This window comes from Arvicanthis niloticus, chromosome 2, assembly GCF_011762505.2.
Source record: "Arvicanthis niloticus isolate mArvNil1 chromosome 2, mArvNil1.pat.X, whole genome shotgun sequence".
In the NCBI taxonomy this organism is placed as follows: domain Eukaryota; kingdom Metazoa; phylum Chordata; class Mammalia; order Rodentia; family Muridae; genus Arvicanthis; species Arvicanthis niloticus.
Genome location: NC_047659.1, coordinates 26657595 through 26672533, shown reverse-complemented (window position 1 = coordinate 26672533; position 14939 = coordinate 26657595). Strand labels below are relative to the sequence as shown.

The 14939-nt window shown below is 40.7% G+C and overlaps 1 protein-coding gene across 2 annotated transcripts in view; it reads right to left on the bottom strand.

The window, feature by feature from the left end:
* The window catches only part of Epc2 (enhancer of polycomb 2), an 89433-nt gene extending 75329 nt beyond the window's left edge, over positions 1-14104 (bottom strand). For both annotated transcript variants that reach the window (XM_034495753.2, XM_034495754.2), the window contains exon 1: positions 13878-14104. In XM_034495753.2, coding sequence (XP_034351644.1) covers positions 13878-14030 — 153 coding nt within the window. In that variant the 5' untranslated portion in view covers positions 14031-14104. The remainder of the gene's footprint in view (positions 1-13877) is intronic.
* Between the last annotated feature and the right edge of the window lie 835 nt (positions 14105-14939).

Genomic DNA, 14939 nt, shown 5'->3' with positions numbered 1-14939 from the left:
GCCTGGTAGTAGTGGTGCACACCTTTAATCCCAGCACCCAGGAGGCAGGGGCAGGTGGATCTCTGAGTTCAAGGCCAGCCTGGTCTACAAAGTGAGTTCCAGGATAGCCAGGGCTATACAGAGAAACCCTGTCTCAAAAAACAAAGACAAAAATGAAAAAAAAAAAAAAAAGTAGAAAAAAAAAGTAAAAAAGAAGAGAAACAAGTTTTAGCTTGAAATATTAAACTTCCTGTTCTTTCTGTTAATGTATATTTAAGGATGTTTACCAAACAAATTAAGTGTCCATTTGCAATAAATTCCCTTTAGGTTGAAAAACAAAGTAGAGATTTTTTTCTGTCCTAAAAAACAGCTGAGGTGGATTTTAAGTGACTCAGAACTGACATGTCCACAACTTCTCTTTTTACTAGAATTGCTTAGGAGGTATATGAAGGCAAGGTGTTGTAAGGGACTTTAATTCAGTGTGTTACATTATAAGCACAGATGGAAAACTGGAAGCCATCTCAACTGTGTGGAAATGTTATAAACTTTACTATTTGACTTACAGATCAACGTCTGAAAACCTCATTGTAGTCACTTTAACACAAACTTGCTCCACTTGATAAAGTAACAAATCTCTGCCCTTTATTCTCATATTTAACTGCTGGAGTCTGAAACCTTGTTCTGAATCATGTATTTGCTAATGCCAGGTAAGGACATAATCTTCAACATCAACTCTCCTTAGGAAGGTCACACAAACAAACATCCATGGCATTTAGTCTATAATCACTTACTCAACAGAGAAATGAGCAGAAGATTCAGAGCAGCAGGCAAGTAAGTTACTGACATTTAGTTGTAAAAAAAAAAATGACTTACTGACAGTTAATTTTTTCTATCCTCAGTTTAATTTTTTTATCCTCATTTCTCAAATTATCTTTCATTCCTATTATGCTAGGATTGATAACCTCATACAGTATGTCAAGAACTTCGCTTGAAAACAACCAAGAATCAAGGTTTGGGGAGATACTCAGTGGGCCAGTGCTGAACAAACATGAAGACATGAATTTGGATCCTCAGTATCCTACACAAAAGCCAATTGTGGTCATGTGTGCCTATAACTACCTTGCTGGAGAGAGGTAAACAGATGGAGATAGAAGAATCATCCCTACTAACCTAACCAAAATATAGGGAGCTCCTTAAACAGAGAGACATCCTGAGGGGTTAAGGTGGAGATACCTGACATTTTTCGCTGGCTTCCACACAGGTTCAGGCACACTTACAGATACCTACCACAATCCCCACCCCCACCCCCCAAAAAACATGCAAACACAAATATCCAAGAACTGTATTGCTGTATGGCAATTTGAATAAGAATGGCCCCCATGAGCTCAAATATTTGAATATTTAGTTCACAGTTGATAGACTGTTTAGGAAAGGTATGGCCTTGTTGGAGTTGTGTCACTGGTGGTCAGTTTTGAGGTTTCAAAAGCCCACAATAAGCCCAGTCTTGCTCTCTTTCTCTGCCTGCAAATTGTGGATCAGATGTAAGCTCTCAGCTACTTCCCTGCTCCAATACCATGCCTGCCTACCACCATGCTTCCCACCATGATGGAAATAGAATAACCCTCTGAAACTGTAAATAAGCCTCCAATTAAACTTGAAACTGGTTTAAGTTGCCTTGGTCATGATGTCTCTTTACAGCAATAGAATCGTAACTAAGACTCATTGACTGTATTTTAAAAAAAAAAAAAAAAAAAAAAAAAAGGATAAAGAATGTAAGGTACAGCTAGCAGGCTGCCAACTCATCAGGTGTGATGGTTTGAAAAACTCCTATAGGCTTGTGTGTCTCAACACCACCCCACCCCTACTCCTGTTTGGGAACTGTTTGGGAAGGATTAGGAGGTTATTACCCCCTAGAATACCCAGAAACTAGTCTCCTAGTAATCTGAGATCCTGTCAAGTTGACAACCTTAACCACAATATTCTCCATTATCAATATTATGTCATATGTTTTAATTAACAAGTATCTTACAACTATCTGCAAACCAAACTGTGTCAATGCCTTCACATGTTCTGTAACAGAAACAAACAAAAAACAAAACAAAACCAACCAACCAAACAACCAAACATGAAAAGTTCTGCTCACCAAAGAGCTTCAAATCCTAAAGAGCACTGAAAACAACCTGGGGAATCTTTTAAAATAAAATAATGATTAATAATAATAAATTACATGTAAAAATTCACATTTTGAATCTCTAACCTTAGGATGGGATCTGGTGTTTAACATTTTAAATATTCTCCCATCAAAATCTCAAACTTTTGTCTAACAAGGTTTTCAACTATATAAATATCTAAAAAGGTAACATTATGGTAGAACCTCTATGGAAAACAGCTTGAGAGCATGTTTTATAATAGAAGTCCCCACTTATATAAAACTACCATTACCTGAAGCCATGTCACTACAGGCATTTACTTACTAAAAGCCATTATTCTCATAGTGACTTTATATGTAAACAGCCAAATGTCACCTAACAGGTAAATGGCTACTGTTCAAGTTATAAAAGGAATACTATTCAGCAATAAAAAAGGATGAAGCTCCCTTTCAAAAGTGAGAAGACTTTTTAAAAACAGTTGTCTCACTATGTATCATTGGCAGGTCTGTAACTACAAATTTGTGGTGATCTTCCTGCCTCTGTCTCCTGAGTATTGGTATTATAGGTTTGTATGGCCACATCCAGTAAGATCTTTAAAATAATTAAATTCTGAGTAACAACAAGCTAGAGAGGAATAAACATATATTATGTTCCATTTATACAAAACTCTAGAAAGTATTATCATTAATCTCCAATTATAGGAAGACTGCTACTTATGTAAAACTCAAGGTAGTAGAATGCAGAACACTTATGCTCATTATCATGACTGTGGAAATAGTTTTGCAGGTGTACAAACACCAACACTATCCAATTACATAACATAATATGTATAGTGTGTCAAGTATACATAATATAAGAACTCTGTCTTTTAAGGGGTTGAGAATGGTAGGTGATTGACTCTGAGGGCCATTTAGAATTTTAGTTCTAGGTTACCACTAAACACATGTATTGTAGAGCAAAATAGACAGTGATGATCCAGGTGTCTGATGCCATGTATCAGAAGAGAAACCTCGATCTCGACAGTCCAACTATAATTAATAACTATAGCTATGAACTTTGTATTATTCCTGTTCTCTCCCACAGACTGAATAGCCATCAACCAAGCTGATCAATCAAAGTCACAGTTAACCAAACCAGACTAGATAATGTAACCTCAACTAGCCAACCATATTCTATCTCTCAGTAACTTAGAAAAATGAATTACAGAAGCTTTGGGATGGCCATCTTTGGTTAAGATGTCCAAGATCCTTTGTAGAGAATTAAAAGAAAGCACTACTTGAGGCCTAGTGTTTGAGAAGCAGAGGTAAACTATCTCTATTAATAGGCAGAGATCTAACTCAACAACCCAAGGGAATCGATGCACTCAGCACAATTACATAATTTAATAATGTTGTAGAGTATGAAATAACATATAGAAACCAATAGCTTGGGCTAAAGAGGTGGATCAATGGTTAAGAGCACGTGTTACTCCTGCAGAGAACCTGAGGCTGGTTCAGAACACCTAGATCAGGTGGCTCATAATTGTCGGTAACTGTCATTCCAGGGAATGTCCTTTTCTGGTTTCTAAGGGCATCAGGCACACAGAGGGTGCACATACATATGCAAGTACTCATATGTATACATATAATCAACAAAAACACTTTTGAAAGCCAAAAAACCCAACAGCTTTTGTAAACACAATGATAATAGAAGGGAATACTGAAATGGTATTTACAATAAAAACCACATAAAACTCCTATAAATAAGCTCAACAACAACAAATCATTAAGAAAAGCATTCCTCAAAGATAAACAGACTTCAGCAAATGAGAGTACCCATAAATGTATCAATTCTCTGTAAGTGTCTGTTCCCCTCTCTCATATTCATATATAGGATACTGTAGTAGTACCCAATTAAATACTTAGTTGATTTCGTCAGTGTTGCGTTCCTCACCATCCATCCTAATGCTCTGGGTTCTGGAATGAAAGACACATGCACAACCTTTATATTTTGATATGCCTGAAACAGCTCAATGGTCGGACCATTTCCTAACCTCCATGTGGCTAATCCATCTCCTTCCAATATTCTTGAGTTATTACTTACTAAATTCTATATTCCACCTTTGTTGCCCTGGACCCAGTTGGGCCCCCTCTTGGGCTGCGATCCCCCAACTCCTACATGGTGGCTATGCTCTTAGTATGGCACCTTCTCAGGCGTGGTATCTTACTTTTTCATTTGGTACTAAATTTTTAATTGGGTACTACAAAAGGATACTTGTATAGAAAAAGGCAAAGACAGTAAACAGTACATTCACCTAAAACCCAACCATGGACTTCTGAAGGTAGCTGAGACGTAGGTATCTATGTTTTGTTTCCATATTTTTCTGGCATCTTTTCACATATTTAATATTGTTATGATAGAGAAGTAGTTACAGAATGCACAAACTTAACCTGGAAATCCAAAAGGATACCACAAGGGGAAAATTCCATACCTATAGTACACAATGTGGAAGTTAACAAAAGTGATATGCCATCATAAACAAAATAAAGGTTATAAAGCCATATGATCAATTCAACAGAACAGGGCATTTAAAAAAACTCAAGAATGTAGAGGAATTTTAATCTAGCAACATACCTACTTTAGCTGAAATACAGATGAATTTTTAATCCCAGGAGGTAAGTAGATCTCCGAACTCAAGGCCAGACTAGTACACAGCCATCTACAATAGCTACTAAAGGGGATGGGGGTGGGGCACAGAACTAAATGTCTAGCATTGGATATGTAAGGAAAGAAAAACATCTCTCCAGTAAGAACCATAAAACACTGATAAAGAAACTATAGAGAATAAAGAAACACAGAATGGTATCCTGCAGTAAGTATGTATAGTATGTATGTGTGTATATGTGTATGTGTATATATGTGTATGTATGTGTATGTATATATAGATATATACATACATACACACATATATTTTATATATGTATATATATGAATGAAGCTGGAAAGATGGCTCAATAGTTACCACATACTGCTCCTGCTGAGACCCCGAGTTTGGTTTCCAGAACTCATGTTGGGTGGCTCACAACTGCCTGTAATTCCAGCTCCAGGAGATACAATAAATCTTCTGGCCGTTTAGGGGACCTCTACACATATGGCATATGTAAACATGTACACATGAATAAAAAAGGAAAAAGAAAGAAAAAAATGAAAAAAAGAAACAATGGGGGGCAGGGTGCGAGGGGAGGGGACAGACTATCTCAGATCTCAAAATTAGGTCCCTAGACAAATGGTATCAAGATCTTACAGTGCTAGACAATCTTCATTGTCACCTTGACTGGATTTAGCATCACTATGAAAACACACCTATAAGTTTGTCTACATGCTTTCAGAAAGGTTTGAGTAGAGAAGTCCCCACCCTGAATGCGGGCTGCACTATCCCATGAAAACAAGGAGAACCATACTTGAACACTAGCATTCCTCTGTGCTTCCTGACTACAGTCACAACTCCTGCTGTCTGCTGTCTTTACTACCAGAGTGGACTCTGCATCTCTCCTTAAATCATGAATCAAAAATGAACCCGTCCCTTCATAGATTATTTTTGTAAATTATTTTGTCCCAACAGGAAGAAAAGTAACTGATACACTTGGAAATATCTTAAAAATGAAAATTCTTAAGCTCCATACTAGACCTACTGATTGAGATACTGGGACTGCAACCCCAAAAGTCTGTTTTAGTAAACCTTCCAAATAATCTGGCCCATGTTAACATTGGAGACTTAATGAACTAAACCATTTACGGTACTCTGGGGTATTATGGGAGGAAGGCCTTACAAGTCCTGCTAAGTAGCTAACCTATCTCACATGGCCTACCTACCAAGCACTATACATGGACAGTCCTGTTCTCAGTCTTTAGGGAAATCAGTCACTGTCCTTTATCATAAGTAAGTAACAATGAATATATCTCCTACATAACAGGCAAGCTGCAATGTTTCTTATGACATCTTTTCACAAACCTTTTTCCCCAGGAATCAGAGATCCCCAAAATATTCACAGAAAATAATTGAATGAAGAAACTACAGAATGGCTGAGAAAATAATCATCTCTTAATTTCCCTAACCTCAAGCAAATTTAACATTTCCTTTGGTTTCACTAACGTAGTCAACAGAAGTAGTACTAGCAATACTAACAGAACTATATCTTTTCATGCCATGTTACAATGTTATTTGTCAAAATATTGTTTATACCCATCACTAATTCAAATTTAACATAATCAGATCCAACTCTGCATCCTGTTTTAAAGTTAATATCATTTTAACTGTTTTCCAGTATAACTTTTCTCTGATTTTTTTTCCCCCTCAGACAGGGTTTCACTGTGTAGCCCAGAGCAGGAACTCGATCTGTAGACCAGGCTAGCCTTGAACTCAGAAATCTGCCTGCCTCTGCCTCCCAAGTGCTGAAATTAAAGGCATGACCCACCTCTGTGGACTTTCTCTGATTTTGCAGATTAAGGTATTATCAGTCTGCCAAGAGAATCCATAACCCAAAAAAGCTGAGAATCCCTAGATAAAGGTTCTCACATCAAGTGTTACAGCCTCCATTTGGAAACTGAGAGAGGAATCATTTCCTAATTATCTAAACTGGAATGCTACCAGAAATTAATGAGCAGGGGGCAGATGTAAACATTTCTCATTTTGCCTGCAATAGTCCTGTTATCATTCACTACAGTCTGAGTTGCTAATAATCTTCCAGCTAAAATACCACAAGAATAAAACGTGGTACCGCTACATTCACCAGTTATCTTGTTTTCTAAATGTGTTACCCCTGAAGCTCACTGGTATACCAAATTGTTTTCATCCACTTTTCTTGTGTATTCCACAACCCCTGAAGAGGCTGCCACCACAAATCTATTTTCTCTCACAACTATGCATTTATCTAATCTTTAAAATAAAAATCAACTCTGAAAAACAAATATAATAATAATCTATTACTTTAAAACCCAATTACTGCTTTAAAAGTAGCTAAAAATTTTGTTCTTTTTGCCAGTAATTTTAACTTCTAAGTCAGTTTGACTCTTAATTACTCTGCTACAAAACAGGAAAGAGAAAAAATGTACATATTAACTTGCTAGTGCATTGAAACTAAAGCTTTTAAAAATAAAAATATTTTCAACTGGCAAGATAAAGAAAAAAAATTGGGAAACTATGAAGAATGTTTTGGGGATACTGCATATTTTATTCTTCCCATTCCTTTACTCTGTATCATTGAAAATTGTTTGTCAATAATAGATGTTATCAAATGGCATATAAGGCAGATTGAAATCAAAAGTATGCTTTGAGAGGTTGTGGAGATGGCTCAGTAGTTAAGAGCACCTGTTAGTCTTAAGATGGACTAGGGTTCGGTTTCTAGCACCCACATGGCAGGTCATTACCATTTGTAACTCCAGGTACAGAGGATCAGACACTCTTTTCTGGTCTTTGGGGGCACCAGGCATGCACCCAGTTTACTTAAATACAGGCAAGCAAGGCACTCATATACATTTAATAAAAATAAATAAATCTTAACAAAAATTACTTTTGAGATGGTTATTACTTCTTTTGTCCATGGAAGAGGCAAAAGCCAAGGTTATTTTGTCCAATTAACAGTACTATTAAACTACCACTTGTGAAAGTCTTGGTCAACCAAAAGCTTTATACCCTTCGCCCAGGAGGGCACTGGTGAGAAGATGCACTGACAAGTAAAAAGGACAGGCCGACTCTCACAATGCAGCCATCTGATTTCAACACTACACTCGCTTAAGAGAAAAAGAGACCTAAAAAATTAGATAACTGCCGGGCAGTGGTGGCGCACACCTTTGATCCCGGCACTTGGGAGGCTGAGGCAGGCGGATTTCTGAGTTCGAGGCCAGCCTGGTCTACAGAGTGAGTTCCAGGACAGCCAGGGCTACACAGAGAAATCCTGTCTCGAAAAACAAAAAAACAAAACAAAACAAATTAGATAACGAAAGGGAATGCTGCTGAGGAAAATCTGGAAGTGACTACCATTTACTTGCACAATACTAAATCCACAAAGACCAGTCCTGAATGGCGAGGCAGGAAGATTTGAAGTTGTTTGTTCCATTTATATATAGTACAGGAAGGCACATAATTAAAGACTAACTTTAAGACAAAGTCTAATAATTGTAAGAGAATTGCCATCTGTATTGGTCTCCTTAGTAACTTATTCCTCCTCTGCTGGCCCTACTATTCACTATTCTTTCTTCATTTCCACTCTACCTGAACTGAAGATGCAAGGATACATGCAGTCATACAATCAAACTTAACCAGGTAGCTGTGAGCACAGTTAATACCTATATTATAAACCTTCTATCATTTAAAGTAAAAAGGGACATTAAGTTCCTGCTCAATATCCTGCTTGTGTTAGGTATTACATTAAACAAACATAATAACTTTCTTATGCCCATTAGTCTAGTTGGGAAAATGTATATTCATTCTCTCCTTTCATATACAACATTCATACTCATACAGTTCTAGACAAAAACCCAATAGACACAGAAAGCTGACTAAAACAGTTAATAGCAATAACTAATAGCAGTAAGATAGTGCAAGAAACAGTCAAAATATAGACTAAATTGCTCTATCCCTTTATCTAAGGACAAAAAGGTATCAGACAGTAGATAAACATAATCAATTTTCATATAAAAAGTACTCCATGTCAAAACAAGGAATGGCTATAAGAGCTGCAGACGTCAATCTTTATAGGAGCACCCCAATACCCAGGGCCATATTTGTTCTCTTCAGTTATTATGTCTGGACTGTTAGACAGAATGGAAACTCGCTACGCAACTCATTTTTACAGGCAAAAGTCATCTAAAGGTCAGTCTAATTCTATTTCAGAAATGAGGAAATTAAGGGCCAAGAAGGCTAAACAAGTTCTTTGAAGCCACAGAAACTTATACAATTCTGCAAAGTATGAAGGATTTGCTTTCTTTAAACATATTTTAGAAATTTTTTTATTCTAATCTCATTAAAACCCTTTTAGATTCATGGTTTGTAAAACTAAGTACATGAATCCACTACAGTTCAAACCATGGATCTTAAAAAAATTACTCTACCTAACTGTTCCATACACAAAGCAGTAACTGTCTGGTAGACTTCCTGCCTAGGGTAGACCACCTTTGTAACTACCAGGCTTAAAGAGAAAAGCTTCATGCAAGTCTCACAGAAATCACACTCCACATCCCAAAAATCTGAAATTTTAAAATGAGAGAGATTTAGCAGTGATAAAAACAGTAGGGCTAGTGAAGGGAGCAGCTAAGGAGGGAAGGCACTTGCTGCTAAGCCTAACGACCTTGAGTTCAACTCCCAGACCCCATATATTCTCAGAAACTGTCCTCTCACCTCCACATATGCCAGACTTTGCATGCATATGTACACACATGTGCACATGCACACACTAAATAGCAACTGAAAATTTTAATTAAAAGATAGAAATATCTGATATTTAGTGAATGTTTACTCCATGCCAATTTAACTTTTTAAATACAACATTCATCCTCCAACAAATTAATGGGATGTTATAAATAGTGGCATGTCTAAGGATGTAAAACGGTATGTAAGGGGGAGAAGAGGGAGAAAGAGAGAGAGGAACTGAACTAGAAACTTGTACACTTAGCCAATACTGTTCAGTGCTTCTTAAACATAACTATCAGTGACACTGATGTCACTTGCTACTAAAGGGCCTATCACTGCCACGGCGCCTGGACTTGTCTCTGTGAAAATTCTCAGGGCTCCTTAAAGTAGCTAGATTCGTTTTCTGCTACTTAAAATCAACAAAATCATCTTAATTGTAAAATGTAACATAGGGCCTCATATTTAGAGCCTGAAACAAATGATAAACTTATACCTCAGATAAAGCATTCCTTTACATTTAAAAGCAATATGTATACAAAAAATCCATTTCTTTAATAATACCATCTGTCTCAAGTCACTAATTTAATAGATGAAGCAATACAAAGGTAAGGCTCAGAGTCCTGAAGTCAGACATAGGACGACCTCATTCAATTTCTGACACTACTGTATTTTATTTTAGATAGCTCATGTTGGACAAGTTTAATTTCTAAAGGGCCATTTCTGCCCTCTAGAAATGAGACATTCACACATATATATCCTACTGCTGTAATGAACTCTAACCCATCTGCTGACCTTAACAAAGGTATATGCTCAACACACTCTGCATGTTACATAACATGGACAACCTGAGACTCAGGTAAGGTAGGGAACTTCCATCAGTAAAAAGCCACCTAATGAGCAGAACTAGAAAATTGACTCCAGACCCACACCTGAAAAAATCTTTCTTCCAGACTACTCTCTCACCTCCTGGGCCTAAAGGCAAAGCCACCTAGAATCTGGTATAGTTTTATGCTTTGTTCAACTTAACTTCTACCCCATTTTTCTTCAATCACTTACCAAACATTTATGGAATTTCTACTATATTTTAAACAGCATTGAAGGTAGAAGCTTTCAGATAGGAAATGTTAGAAAAGAAAGGTGTTTTTTTTTTAAGTCTGCATATCCAAAAAAAAAAAAAAAAAAAAAAAAAAGCTAAAAGAATAATAAAATTAGGATAGAGCATCACTGTCTCCTCCTGGAATTTGGATCAGTAGAAGGTTATGAGTAAATGATAAAGAATCTAGAACCTTCCTTTTGTCTATGTAACATTCATAAACCTTGCTTTAAATACCTTGCGCTCGGCCAGGCAGTGGTGGTGCAGGCCTTTAATCACAGCGCTTGGGAGGCAGAGGTGGGTGGATTTCTGAGTTCGAGGCCAGCCTGGTCTACAGAGTGAGTTCCAGGACACAGAGAAACCCTGTCTCGGAAAAAAACAACAACAAAAACAAAAAACCAAGTAAATACCTTGCGCTCAAATATTTGTATCAACATATAATGTATATATAATCAAGCTTGAAAGCTCAAAATTGGGGTGAGCAAGATAGCAACTGGGTAAAGACACTTACTATACAAGCTTGGTGCCCTGCGTTTGATCCCCAGATCCTACCTAAAGGTGGAAAAAGAACTGATGCAGCCAGGTGGTGGTAGCAGAGGCAGGCGGATCTCTGTGAGTTCAAGTCCTGCCTGATCTACAAAGCAAGCTCCAGGACAGCCTGGGCTACACAGAGAACGCTTCTCAAAACACAAACAAACAAAATAGAGAACTGATACAATGAAGCTATCCGACCCTCACAGGAGCAACCCGGCATGTGTGCACTAGTTCACACAATGTAATGTTTTAAAAGAAAACTCAAAATTCTCTTTCTGCAGGAAGCCTACTCTATACATCAGAAAGTTTTCTCTCATGCCTCCCAATTACACTGGCATTTTTTCTGACATCCCCTGACGCCTGCCATGTTACCTTAAGTTACCCTAGTTTCTGCTAACGTTTCCTATACTGTACATAATCTTTACCTCAACTGACTCATTTTAAACTCCATGAAATCAAGATATATATTTTTTCTTGAAAAACTAAATACCTCTGCACAGTGGCTTATATATAACTTTGATATCCAATGCATCTCAATAACTAATATTCCATTATCTCATTTAAGTAAGTAATATAACACTTGTCATATTTTTACAATATAACTTACAAAACTGTATTTTATATTCTATCAGAAATCATGGAAAACATCAGTGTCTAAATTAATTCTGAAAACATACTAAGACTCAATATATTTCACTCAAAAAATGTAACTTAAAATACAAATGACAGAAATCAAGAAGTAGTAATGGGGGAAATTACAAATTCAAGTCGGTCCTATTTTCTTTGAAAGTAAGCTAAAAGGTGCACTGGACACAGCTACAATTCCATGGGGGATGGATGCAGGAAGACAGTGAGTCCAAGGCCAGTCTGGCTACAAAGTAGGACTCTTGAAAAAATTGAACATACATATCTGTAGGTGAATGTATGTATGCATATATGTGTGTGTATGAATGCTAAATCTTATGATTCATGTAGACTTTGGCTTGTGTTTGAAGATCTCTCTCACAGAAATCTGCCCATAGTTCTAATATTTAATTAATGCAGGACAAAAAATATTTCAGCCATAGCTATCTGTTAAAAAAACCTGAGTATCAAAAAAAAAGCCTGTACTTATAACTCACAAAAGTAATTTAAAGAAATTTATATCACATTTACATAAAATTCTTAGTACATATCTTAGATCTAAATATTCAACAAACAGGAAGTAATAAAAACAGTAAGTACCACTATACAACATTCATGAAGAAATGACAGCTTGATTAACTGATCACCTGAGTTTTCAACTGGCAGACCCTAGGCAAAAGATAAGGAAGAGAAAGAAAACGTTGTAAAGACTCATGGCTAAGAGAAAGATGTGATCAGCAAAGACAGAACCATGCTACCAAAAGCAGTTTCTAGATGACTTATCAAGAGACTGTCAGAAGGTAGCTCAAAATTAAGTCAATAACCTCATAAGCAAACTTCTCAAACAGGATTCAGCTCTGTCTAAATTTTAGGTATAAAAGCTGGGCTTTTTTTTTTTTTTTTTTAGAGGGTTTAAAAAGAGGCCAGATTTTCTATTCTACTGAAAATGTTAAGTCAGGTAATCAAACCCCGAAGAGAAATGTGATTAAGTCAAAGCACCAACATAGTGAGGTCACAATTCGAGCAGCCAATCAAAGGCTTAAAGGCATTTCCTGCAATATTAATAGTCAAAAGAGAAAACCAATCACAGAAACCTCCAGCTTTCTTTTGACAGTCACAGAAGCAAGGGAACCAATCCACACACACCCGTGGTTGACAATAAGGCGGGACTGAAGGTTCATTGAAGAAATTCTTCAGGGTGCAGTTACTATGAACTTCTCACACAAGTAACACCACTCCGGAATCGTAAACACTGTCAAATCAGGGGAAATTCAATCTTGGGTATAATTTAACCCCTGGGAGGAAGCAAACAGCATTTTGCCAAAATTTTAACACCTGCTCAAAAATGCAACTGTCAATGTGGACGCCCTGAGTCCTCAAGTTGTAAACAGTCATCTCGCATGCAACTTCCCTGGACGCTGCACGGGGAGCGCGGGCCTGGAGGACAGTTTCAAGCAATCGGGCTCCGTCTTAACTCCGCAGGACCGAGGAGGACCAGCCCGGCAGGCAAAGCCCGCGTGCGGTTCGGGAGACTCGCTAACACAGAGCCCGGGCCGGGGTCGCTGCCCGGCCGCAGGGTTGCATCGCCTACTCCTGCGGCCCCTCCTCCGGCGGCCAGTGCAAACCATCACCCTGCTAGCAGGAAGATGCATGTTTTGAAAGAGCTTTACTTTCCCTAAATCGTTTCAAAGGCAATTGCATGCACACATGAATTTCAAAATGTAACGAGTATATCGCCTAGCCAAAGGACCCTTCTCGACCAATTAACCCCGCTCCCGGGGAGACGTCTACAAGGTAAACAGAGGCTGTACGCCAAGTGCGGCCGGCGCATCCCTGCGCCATTCCCGGCCGCTGCTTACGGCAGGGCCCCCTTACGCCAGCGTAAGCGGCGCCGAGAGCTAATCACAACACTGGGACGCAACAACATGGCGGCCGCGGGCGGGCGCTGCGCCGGCCGACAGGTTTACGCTACTCCGCCGGCGTAGGGTCCGGAGCGCGCAGCGGCAGCGGCGCCCTCCAGCGAGCGTAGAGCGCTCTGTGAATGGCGAGGCCCGGCTGACAAAGGGGAGGGGGAGGAGGGAAGGGGGGTAATAAACACTCGAGTCCCTACCGATTCCTCCTCCTTCTCCATCCCGGTGGGCATCTGGGGCACGGCCCGGTTGATGGAGACGCAGTCGTTGAGATCAGGCATGTCCTTGCCGCGGTAGATGGGCAGCGGTTTGGCGGCGTCCAGCGCCCGCGCTCGGAAGGAGAGTTTACTCATTGTCTCCCCGCCTTACAGGAACAGCCCGGGCGGCGGCGGCGGGGCGGGCGGGGAGGGGGGGAGCACTCCCGCCGCCTCCTCCACCTCCTTCCTCAGTGCAGCACGGCCGGCCCGCTCCTCCTCCTCCTCCGCACTGCCCCCGGCCCCAGCATGGGCGCCCACCCCGCCCAAAAACAGCCCCCCGCCGCCCGCGGCCGCTTCCACACTCTAGATCCGCCGCTCGCCCGCCCGATCCGCTCCCTGCGCCATGGCCAACATGGCGGACATTACCACAGCGGCGGCGAGCGATCCCGGCAGCCCGCGCGAGAGCGCGCCCCCGCCGCGGGGACGCGCGTCGCCCTCTCCCTCCCTCCCTCCCTCCTTCCTTTCCCTCCCCTGCCTGCCCACCCACTCTCTCCGCGGCGCGGCCAGCCAGCCGGCGAGAGCGAGCTGAGGCCGGGTGGCCCTCGGCCGGCCGCTGGGCACGCAGGCGGGGCGGCAGGTGCCAGGTGCGCTCGGCCGGGGCTCCGGAGCGGGCGCCTGTGCCTCCGCCGCGGACTCGCTCCGCGCGCCGGGCTCCCTCGGGAAGGCTCGGCGCACAGGACCGCCCGCTTCAGGGGGCAGGAGGCCGTCCACCCCGGGCCACCGGACGCCCCTGGAGCCTGCCCTTAGACGGCTCTGCTCTCCCGGGCGCCTGCTGGCTGATTTCGCGCCTCGGGTTTGCGCATCCCGGGGAGGTCCGATGAGAAGTCCGCTGCGTCTGCCCACGCCGAGAGGCACAGCCCTGCTGCGTCTCGCGCCCTGAAAACTTGGGCAGTCCCAGTCCAGAGGAGCTCTCCAGAGTTAGGCACCCGCGCCCGCTCACCCTCGCCTTCACCTGGAGGATGCTCATGATAGACATGAGGGTTCCTAGTTTGAGACTACTAACTT